Source organism: the organism of the source record quoted next, unplaced genomic scaffold (assembly GCF_019419815.1).
Source record: "Pyrus x bretschneideri cultivar Hongxiangsu unplaced genomic scaffold, Pyrus_bretschneideri_v1 Contig8, whole genome shotgun sequence".
NCBI lineage: Eukaryota > Viridiplantae > Streptophyta > Magnoliopsida > Rosales > Rosaceae > Pyrus > Pyrus x bretschneideri.
In genome coordinates, this window is record NW_025999820.1 from 622,285 (window position 1) to 647,959 (window position 25,675).

General features: G+C 37.1%; 1 protein-coding gene, 1 long non-coding RNA gene and 1 other non-coding gene across 3 annotated transcripts; 1 reads left to right on the forward strand and 2 right to left on the reverse strand.

The window, feature by feature from the left end:
• Window positions 1-11,253: 11,253 nt before the first annotated feature.
• Window positions 11,254-12,595, forward strand: LOC103964554 (auxin-responsive protein SAUR36-like). The gene has a single exon (XM_009377500.3). It carries the CDS (start codon window positions 11,815-11,817, stop codon window positions 12,334-12,336), a length of 522 nt encoding a protein of 173 aa, XP_009375775.2. The 5' UTR covers window positions 11,254-11,814; the 3' UTR covers window positions 12,337-12,595.
• A 5,041-nt stretch (window positions 12,596-17,636) lies between these two features.
• Window positions 17,637-17,741, reverse strand: LOC125473256. The gene has a single exon (XR_007255134.1). It is a non-coding gene; the product is annotated as a small nucleolar RNA R71 (small nucleolar RNA).
• LOC125473217 lies at window positions 17,647-24,429 on the reverse strand. Its single transcript, XR_007255083.1, has 4 exons — window positions 23,789-24,429; window positions 23,592-23,695; window positions 23,031-23,106; window positions 17,647-17,960 (listed from the first exon to the last, which is right to left on the reverse strand). It is a non-coding gene; the product is annotated as an uncharacterized LOC125473217 (long non-coding RNA).
• Between the last annotated feature and the right edge of the window lie 1,246 nt (window positions 24,430-25,675).

Below are 25,675 nucleotides of genomic sequence, written 5' to 3' on the forward strand. Positions count from 1 at the left end.
TCTTCTGATTACCACTCTTTTCATCCTCATCACTCTCACTCGTCATATTCTCAGAGTCCTCGACTCTCAACAAAACCTCGTAGAACTCCTGGTATGTATCACAATGAGTGGAGGTCGACATCGAACGCCACTTCTTCTTAGTGCCGATGCGAAAACGGCGAAGCATCTCCGCTGGGTTACTAGCAATCTCAGGGTGGTAGCGAGACAAGTCGGTAAACTTCCGATAATACTCATTCGCAGACATCTTCCGCTGTTTCAATTCAGTGAATTCCTGTTTCTTGCGATCAATATACTCTGGGGGCACGAATCTCCTCTTAAATAGCCTAATGAAAACATTCCAGTCCGTCTTCTCGGCTGGAGTCAAACTACGAAGCTCCTGCTCCCACCAGGATGCAGACTCCTTACCCAGAAACCATGAAGTAGTCTCGACCCATCTCTCCACAGGGAGATTCCCCTGGTTGTTCAACACTCAGAAAGTCTTCTCAATATGCTCCAACCAACGCTCCGCGGCCTCGTGCCCCTCGTGACCGTGGAATTTATCCAATTTCAGGTTGTACATAGTTTCCAGAGGAGTCCTCTGGGGAGGGCGGATAGCTGCCTGGATAGCACTAGCAATAGCTTCCCCCAGCTGAGTGATATCGGGGAAACTAGACTCATCTGAACGACGTGGTTCCCGACGAGGCGGCATAATTCTGACAGAAGGCACCAAAACCATTAGAATACTCACAAAAGACACAGGACTGCCAAACCTAAGCTCTGATACCAAACTGACACACCCCGACCGAGATCAGGGCATGCTGGCCGTCACGTGGAAGTGACGTAGCCATGTGCACAGTGCGGAAGCTAAAACAGTAAAATAAAAGTGTAAATAATTTAAAAACTAGCAATTATAGAGTGATAGGATATGTGCTAGCGTAAATACGACACTGAATTCAGAGCCTAAGGCCTACAGCAGTCCAAAAGAAACAATACAACAAAAGTACACCCGAAGGTGACCCTACGTAGGTGAGTATCTGTCAGAATGCCGGGACGTCCTCCGAGAAAACCACCAGACCCGCTAGGCTACTAGAACCTGGAGGGGCGCAAAAACAAAAGCGTGAGTGGGCAAAACAAATCTCTTAGAAAACCATTTCATAAAACGTAATATAACCCCTCGCCGTAAAACCTGTCTTCTCCGGCGAGCCACCGCCGCTGGCGCCGCCGCCGGCGCCGGAAAACTGCAAAATTTTCCAACTTTGTTTTCTCACTCGTTTTTCAACCATTTTTCACGTTCTTTATACCAAAATGAAGCTTAAGACTAGTAGATTCACGTTAGACTAGTTTTAAGGCCTAAAAATCAAAGAATCTCACCTGCAACAACGATCCAAGTTCGGCCAACTTTGAACCAAGCTTTCCCGACGTCCAAATTCACCCAACGAAGCACTCCCAAGCTCCTGGGAACCTCACTAACACATCTACAAGCTTAAAATGTCCAAAAACATACTAGATTAGGTTTGCATGAATAGTGACCCAAAACGGACCTTGTGAAATCGACGTGAAAACGTCGAGATTCTTACCTGAAAATGGCACCACTAGACTCCTCTCAGCTCCACGAGTTCAATGGTAGTCTTGGATCCCTCGATCTATGACGTTTTAGGGTGTGTGTGTGTGTGTCCGTACGTTTACAGAGGGAAGAAGGAGAAATGGAGCTCGGGGGAGAGAGAGAGAGAGAGGAAAGTCAGAGGGAGAGGGAGAGAAAGCAAGTGTGAATGTGTGTGTGTGTGACCCGCACACATGTCCACACCACACTAAACACCAAAAACATAATAGAACAAACTAGGGGTAAAATGGTCATTTCACACGTACGGTTCGATAGTTTCGGGACGGGATGTCACAATCTTAGTGTAGATAATATCGTTTGTTAAAAATAAAAAAAAAAAAAAACAATCATTTGACAACTAATTTAATCACATTAGTATCCAGGTGCGAATGACTTTTTTTATAACCGGCATTACACACCTCTTAAGATGTTTTGAACGTGTTTAAAAATAGAGAAAATAATATTTAATAAACAATTGATTGAATCACATTATTGCTAGCCCATTATGAGGCTAAGCCCACCCCTCCCCCTTAGTGTAGATAATATCATTTAAAAAAAAAAAACATTTGGCAACTAATTTAATCACATTATTATTCGTGTGAGAAAGACTTTTTTTATAACCGTCATTACACGTCTCTTAAGATATTTTTAACATGTTTAAAATAGAGAAAATAATATTTAATAAACAACTCATTGAATCACATTATTGTTAGTTCATTGTGAGGCTAAACCCACCCACATCCCCCTTAATGTAGATAATATTGTTTGTTAACAAAAAAAAAAAACAATCATTTGACAACTAATTTAATCACATTATTATCTGTGTGCGAATGACCTTTTTTATAATCGGGCATTACACGTCTCTTAAGATGTTTTGAGTGTGTAAAAAAAACCAATCATTTGACAACTAATTTAATTACATTATTATCTGCGTGCAAATGATCTTTTTTTTTATAACTAACATTACATGCCTCTTAAGACTTTTTGAACGTATTTAAAAATAGAGAAATTGAATTACATTATTGTTAGCCTATTGTGAGGTACTAATTATAAAAAAAAATAAATAAATAAACACACACACACACACAAAATTAATTATTAAAAAATACTATTAAAATGACAAAAATGCCCATGCCTTATTTAATGCATTATTTTGGGATGCCTTTGAAGTTTTTTGTTTTGTGGGCATTTTTGTCCAATTATTTTTGTTGAAGCGTGGTGACACCAAAACACTATTCACATTTTCCTCTCTCTTTATATATAATAGATAAGACGGAAAATGATCATCTCCGGATCCCTTCCTTCTAATCCACCAAATCAGAAAATCCGTGACATTGTAAATTAATCCAACAGCTATAAATAGGGGGCTATTTAAAAAGTTATAATAATTTCAACCGTTAAATCAATTTTCAACAGTACGAATTTCTTAATTTGATGAATTAGAAAGAAAAGATTTGAAGAAGATCCCTTTCCTGATAAGACAAGAAACCTTCATCAAATTGTACAATTTTACATGCTCTCGGTCAGATATATCCGCTTTAAAATCAAACGAACATGAGACAAATAGAAAACTGCAGCAGACTGTACGAACGCTTTAGCAGCTTGCACCCGACAATAATTGGTTTTGCCCATCCAAATCCATTTGTCATATAAGCTTGATGATTCACGAGAAGATATGATAAAAAATTATAGCTTTAGTTTGAAAGAGAATAAAAACGATTTTTTGAGAATGCTATCAACTTTTCACTTAAATATTCTCGTTTTAGGTTGATGGTTCAGAAGAAGATATAATCAATAGTTGATTGTTGTTCAATGAATCAAAAAATTAGTTAAACGTAGATAATTTTGATCATAAATCTCATGATTTAGCACTATTATTTACTTTCAAAAAACAGACAGCTGATGGCGAATTACGATTATCTACTTTTTTTGAACTCAGAAGAAGTTAGTTTGGAGTTTCACTCTACCTATGGCCACGATGAAACACAACTATTGTTAATTTTTTAAGTTTTTAAGTACTGAAATTGTATTTGCACGTAAGTCCCGAGGAAATGGAAAAAAAATGAAAGGTTAAGAGAAGATTAGTACTTATGTGTAGCCAAATTGGACAAATAAACCCTAATAACAATTATATATTAGTATTATATTTCAAATTGTAGGTCCATTCTCTAGAAGGTACACCTGGAATTACGTTGCCCAAATCTTATTAAAATCCAAAAGTCATCGGGCTACGCAGAGAATTTCTCCTTCAAAGATTATGAAACGAACGCTGATTAGCATAGAAAGGGACGGGCCACTGGTCTACTACGTTGGATTCTTCTCCGACCCGGCCCACAACCCGGAATAGTCCATGCACTGGGCGTCCTCATAAAGCCAAGGGCAGTGTGGGGCCCACGCACCTTCGGGAAGAGTCAAGTGATTTGAATAACTACACGAGTACCGTACGGAAGCTGAGAACGGCATCTTCGTGCTTTGCGTGTCGGGTGCATCGTCGTACGTACTTTGGGACTTCCAGGTCTTCGTTGGACACGTGGAACGGCGCGTTGATTGTCGTTTAATTAACTGTAACAATTTCTCCTTGATTAATTAAACTGAATTAAAAGAGGGTCTCAGTATTTTATAATGGGTTTTTGGGGGGGGGGGGGGGTGGGTGGTGGAGGGGAAGCAAACAAAAGTTGACCACGAAATAAAATCAAATGGACAAAATTACAAAAATAAAGATAGTTATGGGCATAATATTATTATTATTATTCAAATGGCACACTGGTAAAACTTTGTCTTTCTGTCTAATGTTTTCAATTGCTATACATTATGTGGATATCGGCCATCTTATTTCATTAAGAAAAACCAACGACAACCAACAACAAATGCGTTATTTAGTATTACAATTTGGTAATAATTTTCTTTATTTATAAGTGATATATTTTAAATTCAATTCTCGCAAAAGCGAATTTGAACCACATTATTGATAGCTTATTATGAGACTGAGCCCACTCTCCTACCTCTTAGTGTAGATAATATCGTTTGTTAAAGAAAAAATAATTGTTATGATCTAAAATTTTAAAGAAAAACGATAAACATACACCTCTTTGAACTATTCACAAACGTTTGTTTAATTAAGCTCGTAGTTTTTATTTGATTTATTAAATATGACAATATAAATAATGTAGGGTAAGAAGAAAAAATGAGATGTGTGAAAATCATCTCCCTAAAAGCATTTGCCTTTCGTCTTGTTTCCCTTCACTCTTTGTTGGTAATTGAATTTCTTCTCATAACATTCAAACATGTAAATCAGAATAATTTAGCAATAGACTGACCGAAAAAGATCAATTAAAAATGTATAAACCCAGTAGCAAGAAATGAGCTAACCCTACATTGGGTTTCTTCTTTTCCGTTTTATGAGTGTTTTATCCTCATGCAAAGACCAAACCATTTTATCCTCAAAGCTCCAAACAAATCAAAAGTTACTTTTAGGGTTTGAGGGAAATGGACTTGGATCCTCTCCTGAGTTCAAGGAGAGGATCCTCCTGACCAAAGGACTTGGACCCTTGGATGAAAATCCAACGGCTACAAACAGGGAAGCCCCTTTAAAATTATAATAATTATAGTCGTTGAATTTTCATCCAACGGCCCAACTCCTTTGGTCAGGAAGATCCTCTCCTTGGGCTCAGGAGAGGATCCAAGTCCGAGGGAAATGACTCATATTGACAAGGACCAACTCCTTTTCTGTGGTGTTGTTTTAGATGGTGCCAAACCAGGAGGTTAGGGTTAGTTATATTACTAAAAACAAGACATGAGCCCTCTAAGAGAAGGGATTTTCATTTTTTTTTTTATAAAAAAGGGATTAGTTGTGGGCCCATATCACATCAAATTTTTTTGAACACCCTAAATCGTCTATTTTTCAAATTGCACCTTATAGATTATCATTGTAAAATATTAGCCAAATCAGAAATATTTGAGGTATCTAATTGAGTTTAAAATCCTACTGCGATGCCCTTTATATCCATCACGTATGAGTTTGTCGGTCAAACCCGTATGTTCGTCGTGCAAGAGTTTAGGGGTTGAACCCCAGTTTCGTCGCTCGCTACACACAACGACCACCAGTTTCGTCGCGCAATCTTCATTTTGCGTGACAAAGAGTTTCCCTCTATCGCGCAATGCCTGACGTCACGAGCTTTGCGCGACACTCTCTTCACCGCCTAATGTTTCCGAAGATGGTTTTCGCCTTTGCGCAACACTTTCCCCTTCGTCGACCAAGAAGTTATTCCTAGTAATGCATCATGATAATTAGCTAGGCAAATGAGTTCGAATTAAATTGAATTTTTGCAAAAATAATCATGAATCAAGATTTTCAAAATAAACGATTCAGATCGTCAAAGATTAATACGGAATGAATCTTACAACTAATCTTCAATTTTTGAAAAAAATGAGAGTCTCTTCTCCTAAAAGTTGTGAACAAGAAAATCTATTATAAAGAATTCAAGAGGAACGTAACAGGCGTGGTGTCATAAGTTATTGGTAGCTAGGTTAATTTATAGGAAAACTAATGAAAATTGTTTGAAAAGTTTGAGTTTTAATGATAAGGACAAAATAAAGGGTAAAGTGAATACTATCACGATTAACTTTTTAGTGTAAAAATATGATTTTTCATTAAAATAAACAGTATCGTGAGTTTTCTGTTAAAACTTCCTTAATTTATTGCTAGAAAATGAAAACACCTGATGGGTTCATACAGCAAGGGCACCAGAATAATAAATTTGGATCGTGTGACGTGGGCTGTACTGCAAGGTACTGTGAGGCCGACTTGGTCTTCTTTTGTCTTCTAGGAGTGTGCCAGTTTTTCAAGGGGAAGATACGTGTACAATTCACCAGCTTCTTCGAAATCAACGTGTTGAATTGGGAGCTCAGATTTTAGATTTATATTTTGTTTTCTTTATTTTAGTCAATTGTTCTAATCTAAATCGAACAGTACCGAATAATAGTATACGGATTCCCACTGCATGGTGAATCACATATTTAGAAGATCAGTTGTGAGACTTATTTCTCATCAATTTTTAACAATTTGAATTGTTTATTTTATAAATCTTAATTTATAGATTATTTTTATAAAAATCCAACTCAATTAAAAATTATTTGCCTATTTAATTGTCACGATAAAATTTTAATGTTTCTTAAAATATAGTATTAGTTGATCCTTTCGAACTCAATTGGATGCGTCAATTGACTGAAAAAAAAAATTAGAAGTCTCAAGTATTTTCGATTTGATTAATATTTTGTATGGATGATTTATAAAGTGCAACTTAAAAAATAGACGGATCAAATCTTAAAAGTTCCATGTGGTGTCTCATTTAAAATAAAAAAATAGAAATCGCTTCCCTTAAACAATTTGTTTACGTGCGTACGGCCAGTTTTGCAAGCAGTTGTTAGCCTTCTTTGTGTGATATTCTTAGATTACTTTTTGATAAGTTTAGAAATATAGCCATAGAGGAGTTTTGTGTAAGCTTATTCATCTTTAAAAAAAAAAGAAAAAAGAAAAAACAACGTATAATAGCATATGATATTTCTCTTCATGCGTTAACTTATGAAGATTAACATATTCGTTGGAGTGTGAGGCTTATGATGATTGATATATTCGTTGGAGTGTGAGGCTATGGGACATTACTTACCTACACTAAAGATCAACTCTCATCTACACGGAATATTGATACGAGGGCATCTTCCTTGTAATTGCAATTTATTAAAAAGGAACTATACTCTAAGGTAAAGACATAACAAATTATTTGTTATAAAACATGAATTTAAAACTCAAAATATCATGAGGTGGCTTTGTTTGCTACCAAGCATGGTGGCGAGTTCTTTGGAATGAGATTGGTCCGAAATTTTTTATTTAATATTCTTACAGCTAATATAAAACTTGTCATTCGGCTTTAATAAACTTCCATCCCTTCGACAAAAATAAAAAATAAAAAAAATCATGTATTTTCATACACAAAAACATATTTTTTGCTTAAGCCCCTACATATATTTAACAAGAAATGATTAATAAGTTTATTTAAAAGATTACATGTGATGACCCGTCCCTAATTTTCCATGAAATTTCCTTCTCGAGTATGTAAAATGACATTTATGCCCTTGTTGGCAAAGTGACTTGGACGTAGTTATTCGACTTTTAAATTATTTTTTTCAATACCATAATTAATTAGTACTTGTGTGTTACGAATGCGTGAGCGCAAGTTAGACCAAAGAGAGACTTGTAACGAAAAAGTTACATTTAGTTAAAATGTGTTAACAACGGGTAGAATTGTACACATGTGTGTTATTTATATAGTGTTAGAGACACTGTTTTTGATAAGGAGACAGATTTTGTGTACCTTTTATATTGTGCAATCTGATCTCTTTTCATTTTACAAACCCGGTTCTGTGACTTGTTTCACCCACCAATCAATCACTCTCCTCATTTCTCTCACCAATCAGATAGCTTCTCTCTCTCTCTCTCTCTCTCTCTCTCTCTCTTTTGGCCAATCAGAGACTTTCCCTCCTCTGTCTCTCTCTTTCTTCTTCTTCTTCTCTCTAGCTGTGTCTCTCTTCCCTCTGCAACACAAAGAATCGTCATCAAACTTCACATATCAAACCTCTAACCACCACCATCACACTTATCTCAAACCCACAAACCCATCCGTATAAACCGATCATGAAATGATTGAGTTTTGAACCTTCAACTCGGAGCTCCGACTCGGGTGTGCGTTCCTCCACGGCTTTTCTGTTTGAATTGGATGCTTTTGGAAGGTTTGGAGACATCTAGGCAACTCCCCGTGGGCACTAGCCTAGATTTGAAGTGAAGCTAATGTGAGAACACACGGCTTTGAGACAACAAAAATAGGTCCAAGACTTTCAAGTTTTTTCAATCCAATTCCGTCCACGTTTTGGACTTTTAAAGGTATAGACTTGTTCTACTCTTCATAAGCTTCATTTCCATACAAAGTACATAAAAAATGGTTGAGAAATGAAGAAGATATGAAGTTTTAAAATTTTTCTAGAATCCAGTGAAAATTGTCCACTTTCCAGCGAATCAGATAGTGGCGGCGGATGGCGGAGGACAATCGGAGAAGAAGGAGAATATTTCGTTAAAGTTAATGGAATATTCTGACGCCGTTAGGTAACACCGTTAATATTTAACGGAATGTTCCGTCAAATCTGACGGAATATTCCTCTATCATTTGCCAGCATGTTAGGCGCGTGGCCTGCACGTGGGCGTGTGTGTGGCCGCAACCTGATAGCGCATGAGGGCGCATCCGGCTTCCTGGCGGCCCGTGTTTGACGTGTACGGATCCGTGACGTCGAGTAGAATGTTTTCGTATATTTAAACCCTCCATTTGAGCAAACTATGGGAGATTTTCCTAGCCTTTTAGTTTATGTTCTAATTAATTAATTAGTAAAGTTATTTCACATATAAGTGAGACTTACCTCGAGGAGGTACGAGGACAAACAAAGATAAGAGGCTAAGATCCATCGACGTATTAGTGAGTGGGCATTTGTTTATATATATTATAAAGCTTTATAGTTTCCGCATATGCTTTGAGATTTATATTATGCCGATATGCCATGATTTATTTAATTTTAAAAATGCTATTATGACGTTTATATTTATATATTGTCATGGCATGTTCTTATACATATTACTTGCTCATCATGCATGCTTGCACCGGTTTAGTACTCGCCCGGGCCAGGGCCAGGCTTCACGTGTATGTTCACATCGCATCACACACTCACCGTGGATCCATTGTAGGTGCTAGTCTTGTTGTACAGGTTGCAATAGGCAACTTCGACTCATATGTGATGCGTCTAACGCCAATCTTCACGTGATTGTAGTATTAGAGCGTATATTATGATTACATCATCCTGTTCATGGCAGAACTTATCTGAATGAGCTCGTGTGTTAGCATAGGTTGATGAGCACTTGATTTTATTATGCTACTGTTGAGATATTGTGATCTGGCGTAATTCTAGATTTATTGTTGATTTACAGTTGATTTTATACTTATATATAGTATGATTTTTTGGAAACTGTACAAGTTTTACTGCGAGGGGTTAGTATGTTCAGAAAATAAATGTGTTTTATAAACTTTTGTTTTTGCCCACTCACCCTTTTGTTTTTCGCCCATTCAGGACTTAGAAAGCTGAATTCTCTGTGGCATACGAGGAATCTCCGACGGTTCTGACTTAACCCTAAACAAATGTAGGAGCTTTTCTTGGTTGTGTAATAAGTACTTTAACTAGTTTCAACTGCACTACTTATGTCATACTGTCATCTATGCTCTGAATAGTTGTGTTTTATGGATTCTTCCCATTACTGCGCACTCTCTACTTTAGATTAAATAAATGTTAGCTTTGGTTTTAAATTTATCCATAATTTTCTCATGCATCATTTGTAACATCCCACATCGCACCAGGGGAGTGATCCTTATATGTATATTTCCATCCCTACCTAGCACGAGGCCATTTGGGAGCTCACTGGCTTCGGGTTCCGTAGGAACTCCGAAGTTAAGCGAGAAGGGGGCTAGAGCAATCCCATGATGGGTGACCCACTGGGAAGTTGCTCGTGAGTTCCCAAAAACAAAACCGTGAGGGAAGGTAAGCCCAAAGCGGACAATATCGTGCTACGGTGGTGGAGCGGGGCCGGGAAGTGATCCGCTCAGGGCCGGGATGTGACAATTTGGTATCAGAGCCTAACCCTGGTCGCGTGTGTGCCGACGAGGACGTCGGGCCCCTAAGGGGGGTGGATTGTAACATCCCACATCGCCTAGGGGAGTGATCCTTATATGTATATTTCCATCCCTACCTAGCACGAGGCCTTTTGGGAGCTCACTGGCTTCGGGTTCCGTAGGAACTCAGAAGTTAAGCGAGAAGGAGGCTAGAGCAATCCCATGATGGGTGACCCACTGGGAAGTTGCTCGTGAGTTCCCAAAAACAAAACCGTGAGGGAATGGTAAGCCCAAAGTGGACAATATCGTGCTACGGTGGTGGAGCGGGCCCGGGAAGTGATCCGCTCCGGGCCGGGATGTGACATCATTTTCCTTTTTGATTATATCACCTTTGAATGTCGGCCAGCATGTCTCGATTCTGATCGAGGTGTGTTATTACACATTTGTACACACACATTATATAAGCGAATACTAATTACTATTAGATGAACAATGCACCTCACGCATCAATTCACTAAATAAGATTCTAATGTTCCAAATAAAAAATCTAATGAAACCCTAGTAGTACAAGAGAATTCACATAACTATTTTTATTTTTCACGTACCTCTCAATTTTCAACTATTAAATCGAATGAATAAAAAAAAATTAATAGCTAAAAGGAAACAAAGGCATTTGAGAAGTAAAAATTTGTGACGAAACCGTTCTCTAACCCGCTGACTTGTCGTCGACGCGCATTTGAATGACAAACCTCCGTGCAAGTTTCGCCGCAGCCAACTCCTTCATCCGACCCTTCTTTTCTCTGACTCTTGACTTCATATACTTAACTCTCCCTATAATCTTCTCTCCCGTATTCGCGGGCCGACGATTTCCAATTCCAATTTTTTTTTTACCGACAACCCAACTATCCAAGTCGATCCCCACTTTCTTGTTTTTTTTTTTGGTAAACCAAGTCGTTCCCCACTTGCACTTGCTCTCTCCCTTCGTACATATTTGACTTCATAATATTTTCCTCATCTGAGTAACTTCCCACATATATATATAACCCTCTTCTCTCTTCCCATACACTCTTAATCTCAATCGTCACCCACCACCATAAAAAAACCAAAACTCAAAAAACACCCACCAAACCCCCATAGATCATCGCCAAGAAATCAGGTTAGTCTCAATTTTGTTCACTTTGAAAGAATAGTTGCCGGTGATCGAGTCTTTGTGTGTAGTTCTGCTCGCCCGATCGTTTTATCTTGCGTAACAAAATCTATCTTTTTGTTTTTGGTACTTTAAGCAGTTGGGTATTTCGTACTTTTGATGAAATACCCTAAAAGCTTGTGTTTTTGGACTGCAAATCTAGACCATGTCCAACATCCCCACTTCTCTCTCTGAAATCTGCTTAACCCTCTCTCGTCTCGCCATGTCCGAGGCCGATCCGTGGCCATTTTCTTGAACCAAATCAATCTCTGACGAAAACCCATTCACTTCTCAACCCAAATTTCAAAACGCACAAGACAGATTTTCCTCCTTTTTCTCCCAAAAAAATGGCGAAGTTCAGAGGATTCAAGCTCGGAAAGCGCCTTTGCCGAGTCAGCCGGTGGTTCTTCGTCCGTTGGACCCGAACCCGACCCGAATATGCCCGGCTCAACCCGGGTTCTCCCTCCTCGGCTTGCAGCTACAAACCCATGTCAAGGCTGCTCACCTGGGGTCGGAAGCTGTCCGCTGGGGCTAAATCTTTGTGCTGCAGCAAGCCAGGGTCGGGTTACAAGCGGTTGGGTCAGAACCCGGTTGAGAAAAACAAGCCTGTACCGGTGCCGAAGGGACATCTAGCTGTATACGTGGGCCAAAAAGACGGCGACTTTCACAGAGTTTTGGTGCCCATCATTTACTTTAACCATCCCCTGTTCGGGCAGCTTCTGAGAGAGGCCGAGGAGGAGTACGGGTATGAGCACGACGGCGGGATCACCTTACCCTGCCCGATGTCGGACTTTGAGAGTGTCAAGACCCGGATCGCCGCCGGGTCTGGTCACCGGAGGCTGACGTGGAAGCGGTGCGCCACTCTTTAGGTGCGATTAGTGAATAGCGATGATGGTGACGATAATATTCCACGATGGATAGTGATGTTTATTACGAATTTTTGTTGAGTTTTTAGTGATTTTTTTACTTCCCTTTTGTTGACTTTTTTAGTTTTTATATTTTTCGTAGATGTATATATTTATGAAAGGAATATAATATATGTAAGATTTTTTCACAAGTTGGGTTGCTTTGTGTGGTTGAAAATGGTTATGATATGCTAATGATAGTGATTATGTTGGTTTTTTTTTATTTTTTTATGTGGAACGCAACAAAGGGTGTTAAAAAGTGATTAGGATGGCAAGACTTTGACAGCTTTAATATTATGGTGGTTTTGGTGATGGTGATGGTGATAGTATTAATTAAAAACGTATGAAAGCGGGAGAGTGAGATGGGGATTGATATTAACCTCATTGGAAATGTGGTGCTTATGAGTAATTGATGAAGTTGAATATGACTTAAATGGAACTATGTGATTGAAATTGTATAGAGCATGTGACGGGATATTTTACTTCTGATACAAGTGATATTCAAATACAAGACTTGAGGTGCATAAAATAAATGTTATTAATTGCTTGAATTAGAACTTTCGTGTAATAAAATACAAATTTTTACCTTTTATCTCATTTGCCATTTCGAGTACAGACATAACATGTGAGAGGAGGGTGGATTAAATCACTTATGCTTGAGAACTTGTCATTCCACTTCCACATGTCACAAAGTTTTCTAGATTATGCAAATGTTGTCAACAAAGATATTAGTACCATAAGAGTATTACTCAGCCATGGAGGTGGGCATGGTGGAGAATCTGAAATTAGAATCAACTGATGGACGCAGTTTTCTAACATGCCGCCATGAGATTCCGCTGTGTCATCCTAAATTAATAATGCGATGCTTTAGCTATCGTTTCTCCTAAAAAAAATAATACGATGCTTTATGAAAATTTATAACGCATGTCATCATGATACTGGCTCAAAAAGCCATTTGGCACAACAACTGGTGTAGATAAGTCATCTCTCACATACACTGCCAAAGTGAGATGAGCCGAATTGTTCAATATTGATGTTGTCGATAACTTGAATGCAGTCTAGCTATGTTGTTCTGTATTCCACTTGCAACTTGTCTAAGAAGTCATTCAGATGGGGCGTTTGCTGGAGGGATTTTATGGTGCGTGCATGCTTGGTCTTTGAGGAATTCGTGGTGTAACTGAGTTAGCTCGAAAAAATGGCAGATTTGTGTCCTGTTTGGATATATTGAAATGAGTGATGTTAAGGAGATTAAATTTGCAAATTAAATGATGTGTTATCAATAAAAAATGAGCACATTTATCAATGTTTAAGTAATAATCCACTCATCAACTTCAATATTATTTAGTTTACAAAATTTAATCTACAAATTTAATCTCTCTAACATTACTCTATTGAAAGTGAGCAGACTTTTCCATTTTGTTGGGTTGGGTGACAATTATTTCAATCTTTTAGAAGAATTATAATCTTAAAATGTCACTCATCTAATTTGATAATGATGACAATTAAAAATTGCATTATTAAATATATATTTTTTTGTCAAAAAGTAAATTTCATTACCGACAAAGAATATATACAAACAAAAATCCCAGATACAACAAATCTCAATCTTAAAAAGCTAAATCCTCTCTCTATTCTTCTTCGACCTGGGCCGAGAAGAATGGAATCAGAGAAAACTATTTCGGTTTTAAGCTTTGGGTTTGACTACACCTCGTAATTAGGTTAGTTATCAACTTATGTCCTATGATCTAGTATTTAAAAATATGGATGTTGTTTGTGGCATAAGAAGTTTGGGTCTACTTACCAATTGTACAGCTACTTGTGTATGAAGTGACTTTCTTAGTTGCTCAGTGTGATACTCTGGTGCTTGTAAGTTAGATATATAGTCTTTATATATATGTTTTACACAGTCTAATCCTGCATCCGTCACTGGTTTTAATAAGCTATTTTTGTAGGTCTTAGTTGAGAGTCTTGAGATTGTGAATGGTTTGAAGCCTTGGTAATACACCTGGTAAGTTGCTTATTCTCAAAACTATGCCTGGCAGGGTGCTGAACCAAATGTCAGAAAAATTGGGAAACTTGTGAATATGCTTTGAAGAACCCACTGCGAATTCCCTAGCTAATGCTTTTGGTGAGCTTGATGTAGAGTTTAGAGTTCAAAGTTGATTCCACAATCTTTTCTAATTCATAATTTATTTTTCCATTAACCAATGTTTAATTTTATTTTTCTAGCGCTAGTTATATAGATTTAATCTTTTCCAGATGTTAATTTTGGTTCGTCAATAAAATAGCACTAACCTCACATATGAAGACAACAATTTGTTGGTTTTCAAATTCTAACAATGACAGATGTTAATTGTGTTTTGTGAACTGTTTGAAATATCATTAAGCTCAAATATGAAGACAATATGTCTGTTTAAAATTTTGTCGTAATAGGAAAAATCATGTTCATGTCCAATTCTATACGTTTGCTTTAAGTGCATATTTATAAAAGAATCTCTCTCTCTTTTTCTCTCTCTCTCTCTCTCTCTCTCTCTCTCTCTCTCTATATATATATATATATTCCATCTCATGTGTTTCCATTTTTCTACCCACTAGCAAAGATGTTACAAGGATTAGCAAAACGAGCACTTTGGATCAGTGTGCTATGCATTTATAGAAAGTTGTTATCTTCGTGTAAGGAGCAAATATAAGTCTTAAGTAGGTTAATCTTGTAACAGAATTACGATTTCAGCAAGGGAAGCTTTTGTCCTTTAGCCCTTCGTTGACTCTAACTTTTCATTGTATTCGTTACCACTTATATGGGTTTCCCTGTGGTCCATTTTTCTATGAAACAATTCAGTAATTATATTTTATGCTTACAAATCATAGAGAAGTTGATAGCAGATATGTTCTTAGTTGAAGTTGTAGAAGGGTTGCAATGAATTTGTTGAGATTTTTGCATGGAAAATTATGACTGCAAACTCTTTGAAAATCTACTTTTCTTAGGTATTTATATGATCATATCTCAATTTTGTCCTCAACTTTAATCACTTTAACAGTTGAACTTGAGTTAACGTTATTCTTACGAAATTTGTGGGTTTGATTTTGGGTGCAGGTTGCAGCTGATGATTGATGAGTCGATATTATATTATATAATTCACCCTATTCTTAGTATAATTTGATAATTATTCTGGTAAAATTTTGATACTTTGCTTTATATTTTCAATATAGGACATTCAACTTCCTCTGGAGCAAAACATGATCTAATGGACAAATCGTGTGTCTCTTGGCTTGTTCGTGTCAAAATTTGGGATTTTTCTACCAAGCGGTTATTTTATGGCGATTAAATAAAGGAGCAATGCGCGTTGCTGGAAAGTAACGTTTCTGGGCTTAAACTGCGTTTTTGGAGCCTAAGATGACCTCAGATGGGTTCGTGGCCATATGAAGAAGTGTTCAGAATAGTCTAGGTTTTAAATCTAGCTATTTTGTGTCAGTTTTGAAGCTAATATGGGTCCAAAACGTGGCTATGAGAATTTTGGGCAAATTTACCAAGTCAATTTAGGATTATGTTTTCTATTTTATATTAATTTATTTAGTTACCTAGTCTCATTCTAAGACCTTTTATTAGGAGGGTTTTAATGAGGGTAGTATAAATAAGCCTTTTGGTAGACCTAGGGTTTCGGGAAAGGAGAGAACGCATGCAAATTTTGGAGAGAATATTTGGGGCAAAGCTTAGAGGTTTAAAGACTTATATTTTCAAGGTGTTTTCATTCTTTTTCTATTTCAATAAAGACTATGATTTTTAGTATGAAAATGCGTAACTAATTTTTTTTTGGCTAGGGTGAGGCCATGATCCTTAGCAAGAATATGTAGTCTCATTTTAATTTGCTTATGAATTTATGCATGCAAGTTTTGGATTGTTAATTACTGTGCTTTAAATTATCTATTTGTCTTAGTGATTCGCAACCATTAGGATATTTAGAAAAGTTATTTGATGCAATTTGGGCGGAGGGTTGTCCTTAAAATTGACTAAGGCTTCTTGTGATTAACATGTGTAACCTTTTAGGATGGACAACATGTTTTAAGGGTTATATGGTTTTTCAAAAGGTTTTCATAAAACTTAATGAGTCTTGCATGTTCACATTCGATCTGGACACCACGAACGGGTTGCATGTTAGATACACGCTCTATGTTGGAGGTTCCAAGTAGGATATACTCTAGGAAAACCTAACCTTCAAAATATACATGTATGATTCGTAAGTAATTTAGAAGAGCTATATAGGATTGTTAGGATGACGACGGAATCCTAGTACTTTCTCACTTTGAATTCTAAAATTTGTTTCCTTTATATTTCTTTAAAGTTGTGGTTTTTAAGTAATCTTTTTAATTAAACTTGTTTTTCTTAATTTAGGTCATTAAATCACCTTTTTCAAAAGAAAAACTTTTGTTTTAATTAATTAGTTGAGGATTGATTTTGCTTTGACCTCTTTAAATTAATCATTGTGAAGAACAACCAATTATACTACAATAACTTTGTTTCTCTTGCAAGTATTTTAAGTGTTTTTAACCCTTTTGCGCAGGTGATAAAAATCCTATCAAGAAATTGACGCCGCTGCCGGGGATTGATTTTAAATAGATTTTTGTCTATCATATTCTCAATTAATTATTCCCGTATATATATATAAAAAAAAAAAAATTTCATTTTCATTTTTTTTATTCTCTGCAAATTGTGTATGGTTTGTACCAGATCACAAAAACAGCAAATTGTAGATTTTGATCCAGAACCTGAACGAACAGCTAGATAGAGACTTAGAGAGTAGAATCTGCAGTGGGAACCTTCACTGCAGGGAACAATTTTGCATAATCTGTTTACGGGGGTTTTGGATAGCAAGGGAGCTATGGCATTTATTCTACCAATAGTGGGACAACCACTGAGGGAATCCCTGGCAGCTCATGCCACAGAGGTGCCAAGCTGCATTACTTATCCTGAAGTTGAAGATGGGTTTACGTTTGAGATACAACATCATATGTTAGAGATTCTACCTTCATTTCATGGTTTATCAATAGATGATCCTAACATGCATCTAACTGAATTTCTAATGGGATGCAAAAACATTTTGGTGAGAGGATTTTCAGCAGAATCTATCAAACTCAGACTTTCTTCGTACACTTTGAAGGATGGTGCAAGGAGATGGTTATTCACACTTCCATCTGGAAGCATTACTTCGTGGAACCAACTCAGCACTGCATTTTTAAGCAAATACTACCTAGCTTCAAAAACACTTGATATGAGTACTCAAATTTTAACATTTGCTCAGAAACCTAATGAAGCAATTCATGAAGCATGGGAACGTTACAAGGATTTGCTCAGGAAATGTCCACATTCAGGCATTAATGGTGACACTCAAATGAATTTATTTTACAGAGGGCTGAATTTGACTACTAAGACTCTTGTTAATGCTAATTGTGGAGGAACGTTTTCAGAAAAAAAAATGCACTGTAAGCGTATCAATTGTTTGAGAACATGGCAACATAATCTCAACAATGGGCAGTTGATATACCTCAGACCAGGGGTGTTTTTGAGATGTCCAGTGGGTCACCTTATGTATCTACACAGATAGAAAAGATGGAGAAGAAGTTAGAAAATTTTGATGCAAAATTTGACATGCTTTTACAAAGAATGGCAGCACCTGTCCGGCAGCTTACTACAGCCGCATGTACCATTCGTGGCATCACAACACATGATTTTATGGGTTGCCCACATAGGGACGCATACCTAGAGCATGTTACAGAGCAGATTAATGCATTCAATAATTATCAAAGGCCTAGAAATGATCCATACTCAAATTTTTACAAGCCCGGGTGAAGAGATCACCCAAATTTCAAGTGGAATAGAGATCAACAGGTTAAACCACAGTTTCAACAACAAATACAGCAACCTGATGCTCAAGCTAAACCTTCTTGGGAAGTCGCAATTGAAAAATTGGCAGATCATACTAAGGCAAGTTTTGATGCAACAAAATAAGAAATTCAGAAAACCAACCAAAACATTCAGAACATATAAGCAACAATGAAAGATCTACAGTAGCAAATGGGGCATCTTTCACTCTAGTTTTCGGGCAGAGAACAAGGAAAATTTCCCAGCCAAACTATCCCGAATCCACGTGAAAATGCAGATTGTAATGTTGTCAGAATATTGTGTTGTGGTAAAAGTTATGACAACCGTGATGCAGAAAATAAAGAAAACAGTGCTGGAGCTTCACGGGCAACACCTGTGCAGTCACAAACAGGTTCTGAAATTTCTGCAGAATCTACCCAACCACTGGACAGATCCAAAAATACTGCAGTACCTACTGCAGAAAATGTAGAAAAGTCGGAACGTGTTTTATGTTCCACCTATGCCATATCCCGAAAGATTGAAGCCACATGCAAAAGAGCAATAATTAACAGATTTCATGAAGACATTGGCTAAAGTTCAGATTAATCTACCATTAATTGATGCAATCAAGAACATTCCCTTATATGCCAAGTTTTTGAAAATGTGTGCACAAAGGAAAAGAAGCTTGTGGACTTCGAAAAAGTGATTCTCACAGAGCAGTGTAGTGCAGTTCTATTACAAAAGCTACCACCAAAGACAAAAAGATCCAGGGAGTTTTACAATTTCACGCACAATTGGAAATTCTGAGTTTAAACGTGCTTTAATTGATTTGGGTGCTAGTATTAATTTACTGCCTTTCTCTATTTTTTAGCGGCTGGGACAAGGAGAAATCAAACCAACATCAATTATTTTACAGTTAGCGGATTGTTCGGTTGCTTATCCTGGGTGTATTATTGAAGATCTTATTATCAAAGTGGATAATCTCTACCTTCCAGCAGATTTTGTGGTTTTGGATATGGATGAAGATATGCAAACACCAATTATTTTGGGGTGCCCATTTATGGCAACTGCTAGAACTTTGATAGATGTGGAAGCTGACACATTGATGCTTAGAGTACAAGAACAATCTGTTGTGTTTAATTTATTTGAAGCAACTAAGAGGCCTAGTGATATGCAAGATTGTATGAGAGTTGACGTGTTAGAAGGCATCATGTATGTAGATATCATGCCCAGTTTGACAGCAGATCCACTGTTAAAAGTTTTACATGGTTTTGAAGACATAAAAACTGAAGATGAAGAGACTTTTGAGTATGTTACAGCTTTGGAAAGTGTCCCTTTACACCAGCTAAAGTGGAGGCACGTTTTTGAGAGTTTGGGAGAACCAAAAACACCATTACAGCCTTCAAAAATACAGCCACCTAAGCTAGATATGAAGCCATTACCAGAACGCTTAAAATATGTTTATTTGGGTGCTAATTCTTCGCTGCCAGTTATTGTTTTTACAAATTTATCTCCAATTGAGGAAGATAAATTGTTATGTATTTTGAGAAATTTTCAAGATGCCATTCGGTGGACAATTGCAGATATTAAGGGGATCAACCCAACACTCTGTATGCACAGAATTTTGATGGAGAAAGGTGTGAAACCCACCATTGATGCTCAACGCCGATTGAATCCGATCATGAAGAAAGTTGTTTGAAATGAGGTTATGAAACTTTTGGATGCTGGAATGATTTATCAAATTTTAGATAGTAAATGGGTAAGTCCTACTCAAGTGGTACCCCTAAATGCACTGGAATTACAGTTGTGAAAAATGACAATAATGAGCTTGTGCCTACACGTTTAACTACTAGGTGGCGAATGTGCGTCGACTACAGGAAGATCAATACACGTACTAGAAATGATCACTTTTCGTTACTCTTTACTGATCAAATGTTAGAAAGATTGGCTGGTCGGGCTTTCTATTGTTTTTTAGATGCGTATTCAGGCTACAATCAAATTCCAATTGCACCAAAGGATCAGGAAAAAACCACATTCACTGCCCTTTTGGTACATTTGCTTTCAGAAGAATGCCTTTCGGATTATGCAATGCACCTGCAACATTCCAACACTGCATGATGAGCATATTCTCAGGTTTGGTTAAACGAGTTGTTGAAGTATTTATGGACGATTTTTCTGTTTTTGGGGATTTGTTTGATCATTGTTTGCAAAATTTATCTTTGGTTCTTTAGCGTTGCAAAGAAACTAATCTGGTATTAAATTGGGAGAAGTGTCATTTTATGGTTAAACAATGCATTGTTTTAGGGCACTTAGTATCTAGCAAGGGTATTGAGGTTGATAAAGCTAAGATTGATGTTATTGTTGAGTTGCCCCTTCCTACTACTGTGAAGAGCATTCGTTCGTTTCTTGGACATGCTGGGTTTTACAGACGGTTTATCAAGGATTTCTCCAAGATTAGCTGACCTTTGTGTAACTTATTGGCTAAGGATGCACAGTTTGTTTTTGATGATGCATGCTTGGAGGCTTTCAACAAGTTGAAAACACTCCTAATTTTAGCACCAATTATTGCAGCTTCGGACTGGAAATTACCGTTTGAACTAATGTGTGATGCATCAAATTATGCAGTTGGGGCAGTTCTTGGACAACGAAAAGACAAGATTCCACAAGTCATTTATTATGCTAGCAGAAGTCTCAATGAGGCATAGTTGAACTATGCAACCACTGAGAAAGAATTGTTGGTAGTTGTTTTTGCATTAGAGAAATTTCGTTCTTATTTAATTGGGGTTAAGGTAATTGTCTATGTAGATCATGCTGCTTTGAAGTATTTATTATCTAAAAAGGATGCTAAACCTCAACTTATTCAATGGATTCTTTTACTTCAAGAGTTTGATTTGGAAATTAGGGGCAAAAAAGGCAGTGAAAATGTGATGATTGATCATTTATCAAGATTAATAAATTCTGCTACTGCAGAATAAGACACATTGCCTCTCAATGAAAATTTTCCTGATGAACAATTGTTGGTTGTCCAGCACAAAACACCATGGTTTGCAGATTTGGTTAATTATTTGGTCAGGGGAGTTATTCATCCAGATTTTAGTTATCAGCAGAAAAAGAAATTTTTGGCAAATGCAAAATTTTATTTTTGGGATGAGCCGTATCTGTACAAATACTGTCCAGATCAGATTATTTGCAAATGTATTCCATAAGAGGAACATGACAGTGTTTTAAAGTTTGCACATCATTATGCTTGTGGTGGCCATTTTGGGCCTAAAAGGACATCGACTAAAATTCTACAAAGTGGACTGTTTTGGCCTTCTCTTTTCAAGGATGTTAATAATAATCTTGTGATCGTTATCAGAGAGTGGGAAATCAGTCCAAACGAAATGAGATGTCACAACATGGTATTTTCGTTGTTGAATTATACAATGTTTGGGGTATTGATTTTATGGGACCATTCCCATCTTCACATGGCAATCAATATATTTGGGTGGGGGTTGAGTATGTTTCTAAGTGGGTCGAGGCGATTGCACCACCAACTAATCAGGGATCAGTGGTTCTGAAATTCCTCCAAGGGATCATATTTCTACGGTTTGGCATCCCGCGAGTTATACTTAGTGATGGGGGAAAGCATTTATTAATAAACAATTTGCTGCATTACTTGCAAAATATGGGATAACTCATCATGTTGCCACTCCTTACCATCCACAAACATCAGGGCAGGTTGATGTTTCAAACAGGGAAATAAAGTGTATTTTGGAGAAAACAATTGGCTCCACTCGTAAAGACTAGAGTTTGAATTTAAACGATGCACTTTGGGCCTACAGAACAATATTTAAAACACCGATTGGGATGTCCCCGTTTCGGCTTGTGTATGACAAGGCTTGTGATTTACCTATGGAGCTAGAGCATAAAGCGTTTTGGGCTATCAAGGAGTTAAATTTTGCTTACGATTCAGTAGGGGAAAAACGTAAGCTGCAACTCAATAAGCTTGATGAAATTCGCCATGAGGCTTATGAAAATGCACGCACATACAAAGACAAAACAAAGGCATTCCATGACAAACAAATTCTCAGGACAAATTTCCAGCCAGGGCAAAAAGTGTTGTTATTCAGTTCCAGATTAAAGTTATTTCCAAGGAAATTGAAATCTCAATGGAATTGGCCCTACTTGGTTACCAAGGTTTATTCTCATGGAGCAGTTGACATTACAAGCGAGATTAATGGCAACACATTTAAGGTGAATGGTCACAGGCTGAAACCATACTTGGAGTCACCACTCGACAGTGCAGCCGAGTCTATGACTCTGAAGGATCCAACAATTTAATCACAGGGCTTTTGTTCAGTCTAGCTACAGACGTTAAATAAAGCTCTTATTGGGAAGCAACCCAATCTTCTAACTTTTTCATTATTTTTTGTCTCTTTTATTTCATTATTTTCCGTCTAGCTGCATTTAAATTCCTAGGCTGTCATTTAGTGTCACCAATCATCAAAAAATAAAAAAACATGTGGAAAAAAAAAATTTCCAAAAAAATAAGTTACAATTTTACTTGTTTAATTTTTAGTTTACAGTTAGTATTTTCTATAATCTATCTCTGATTTCATAACGTGGGTTTTTGCAGACAGCAACACAAAGCTAACAAGAATGTATACACAGAGAGATTATTTTAGGCTGGAATCATGCACCCAGCAGCAAGTCTACATTACCATAAACCACATTCCTAGACTATGCTGACATATAATGCAGAAATTACAAAGCTCTTGCAGAATCACAGGTCTACCCACAAAAAGATAGAACATTATACCTCCGTTTTGCTATGCGGCCATTCTTCACTGCAAGCCTTAGACGCCAATGAGCTGCTTTTGTGGACCTCCAGTGTTCTTGAAACAAAACAAATCAAGTTGATAAGTACTGAGGAGCTTTCATTATTTTTATGCAGATCTACATCTTTTAGTTTCAAAGATGCCATGTATGCCATTATTGAAGTTTGGGGGTCGGGTCTTTATCTGTCTTCCGCAAGGTTAAAGTTCAAAGAGTCCATATATGTTCAGGGGTGGATCCAGGTTTTCATTCACTATTAGTACGGGAAAAGGCGTGTTCCAAGTTCAACATTCTCATTCCCATATAGTTCCCAGTTATTCCTTATATTTTAGTTTGGGGGTGATCAGGTTTTTGTTAAGTTTTTATCATGGGCAGAAGGTGTTCAAAGTCCGACATCATCATCCACATCCAGATCACCATTTTATTTCTTTTCGCGTTACAAGTCCCGGTTCTAGGTGTTTGAAATATCACAGAATATCACACGAAATATGCTTTGCAGCCATACATGCTGAGTAAAATAAGAACAGAGGGATGAGTTTTCTACCTGTTGCAGTTCCAGGAGTTTGCCTGCTAATTTTGCCATTTTGAACCACTGACTCTGCAGCTTGGGTGTTCTTTTCTCTCGGATATCAACTAGATCCAAGCTATCTACACACAGAGCCAGAAATTTGAGATATGATATGACATTGCACCTTATCTTTGCGGTACGTAGTAAGAACATTACAAAACACGCGTTTGTACCTTTTGCATGATCGGATCTGTGCGGTCCGAGAGGATTCTTTTATTTTTCTCCCTATAGCCGACAGATCCGTGAGCATCCTACACACATTTTACCTCCGACTGTCATCATCCATGCAACCAGCAGATCCTCAACATGCAGGCATAGCACAGTCACATGCGAGTATGAATTGTTAGCTTTGGTTTTCGATCCATGTTATTTGTGAACCTCTCAGTTTCTATAGAGCAAAAGGCTTAGGATTCCTCAATATAATTAGAAATGAGAAAGAGGAGACTCTTTTGAAATGACGAGCTCTGAGATCGATGAAAGAAGAGAGCCGTTTGGCTCTCGGCTCGAGGTTCCAAGTGCAGACATGGGATAAAGGAATCCAAAGTTTTTCACAAGCCTGTGTGCGTGTGAGGTGTACGAATGCATTCCGTGTGTCTCCATTTCTTTTGTTTTCTTCTTGGACCTTTGCGTTTGAGGATTGGGTTCAAACCCAAACGTTTTTCAATGGGCCCTTTTATCATCTTCCCTTTGCCCAACGCTTATCCTGCACCATGGTTTCAAAATTCCAACCTAAGATGCTAAGTCAGCCTATATAGCGCCAGTTCCAGGTCACGGGTTCGACTCCAGGTGTGTCCACTTCTTTTTTTATTTTATTTTATTTCTTTTGTAGTGTATTATTTTATTGGTTGCTTGTCTTTTGTTTTATTTTCTCGTTTTATTTTTCGTTTGTCTATTTCTAGTTATTTGAGGAGGTTATTTATCTTTATTTTGTTGTGTTAGTTTTTTTTTTTTTTTTTTTAGTGTGTGATTTAAGTTTGGGGGTGGGAATTAGAATTTCTAGGTTTTTAATTTTTGAGTCAATAAAAAAAAAATTTCATTTTTTTAAGTTAATATCCATCGATTATTTTAACCGTTAGAACAAATGGACATGGTAAAGGTTAATCCCAAAGTAGAGTCTTTTCTATTTATCGTTGCTTAGACACTAATTCATGGGTTATACTTTGACAATTTGCACATTCACATCGACATGGTTTGTGGGGAGTGAGATTGGAAACACTTACTTTTAGTCTAAGTTTAATTTTAATTTTTGTTCTAAGTAAAGTTAGTTATTGTTATGAATAAAGTAATAATTGTTCCACCCGAGGCTTTGCCTAGTAACCGGGCCAGTCCTGCCTAATGAGCAATGATTCTCGCGTCAAACGGTAAAGTTTTGGCATGGGGCAAGATGGTTAGTTGGTTTCGTAGCCTTTTCACCTCGAGTTAATAAGTCCTTAGAGGTGTTCTACACCTAGTGCCCTAAAGCTTTTGTGGTTTGGAAGCCATTGACCTAAAGCTCGCTACATGGGTTGGATCGAAAGCTTAAGTGAACTGACATTGCACGACCACTACTGTTACTAAAAAAAAAAAAAATAGCCATCTTTAAAGGTAGTATGAGTGAAACAAAGAAGGACAAAAGGTAGAAGTTTTAGTTGAGTCTCCTTAGCCATGTTGGTTCACTTTTTACCAAAGGAAGTTCATGAATTCTTTCCTAATTGATTCTAAATGGGTTAAACTTTGTGGTGGGATTAGCTGAATCTTTTGAAAAGATGTTCTGATTTTTAACGATTTTCTATGGATTGCAACTTTGAAGGTGAAAATCTTTGTCACTTAGTTTTAGTTAAGTTCTACTTTGTTAGCTTTTATTTTTGTTTCATAGTTTAATTTTGCTTGAGGACAAGCAAAAAGCTAAGTTTGGGGGTATTTTGATGAGTCAATATTATATTATATATTTCACCTTATTCTTAGTATAATTTGATAATTATTCTGGTAGAATTTTGATACTTTGCTTTATATTTTCAATATAGGACATTCAACTTCCTCTAGAGCAAAACATGATCAAACGGACAAATTTTGGATTGATT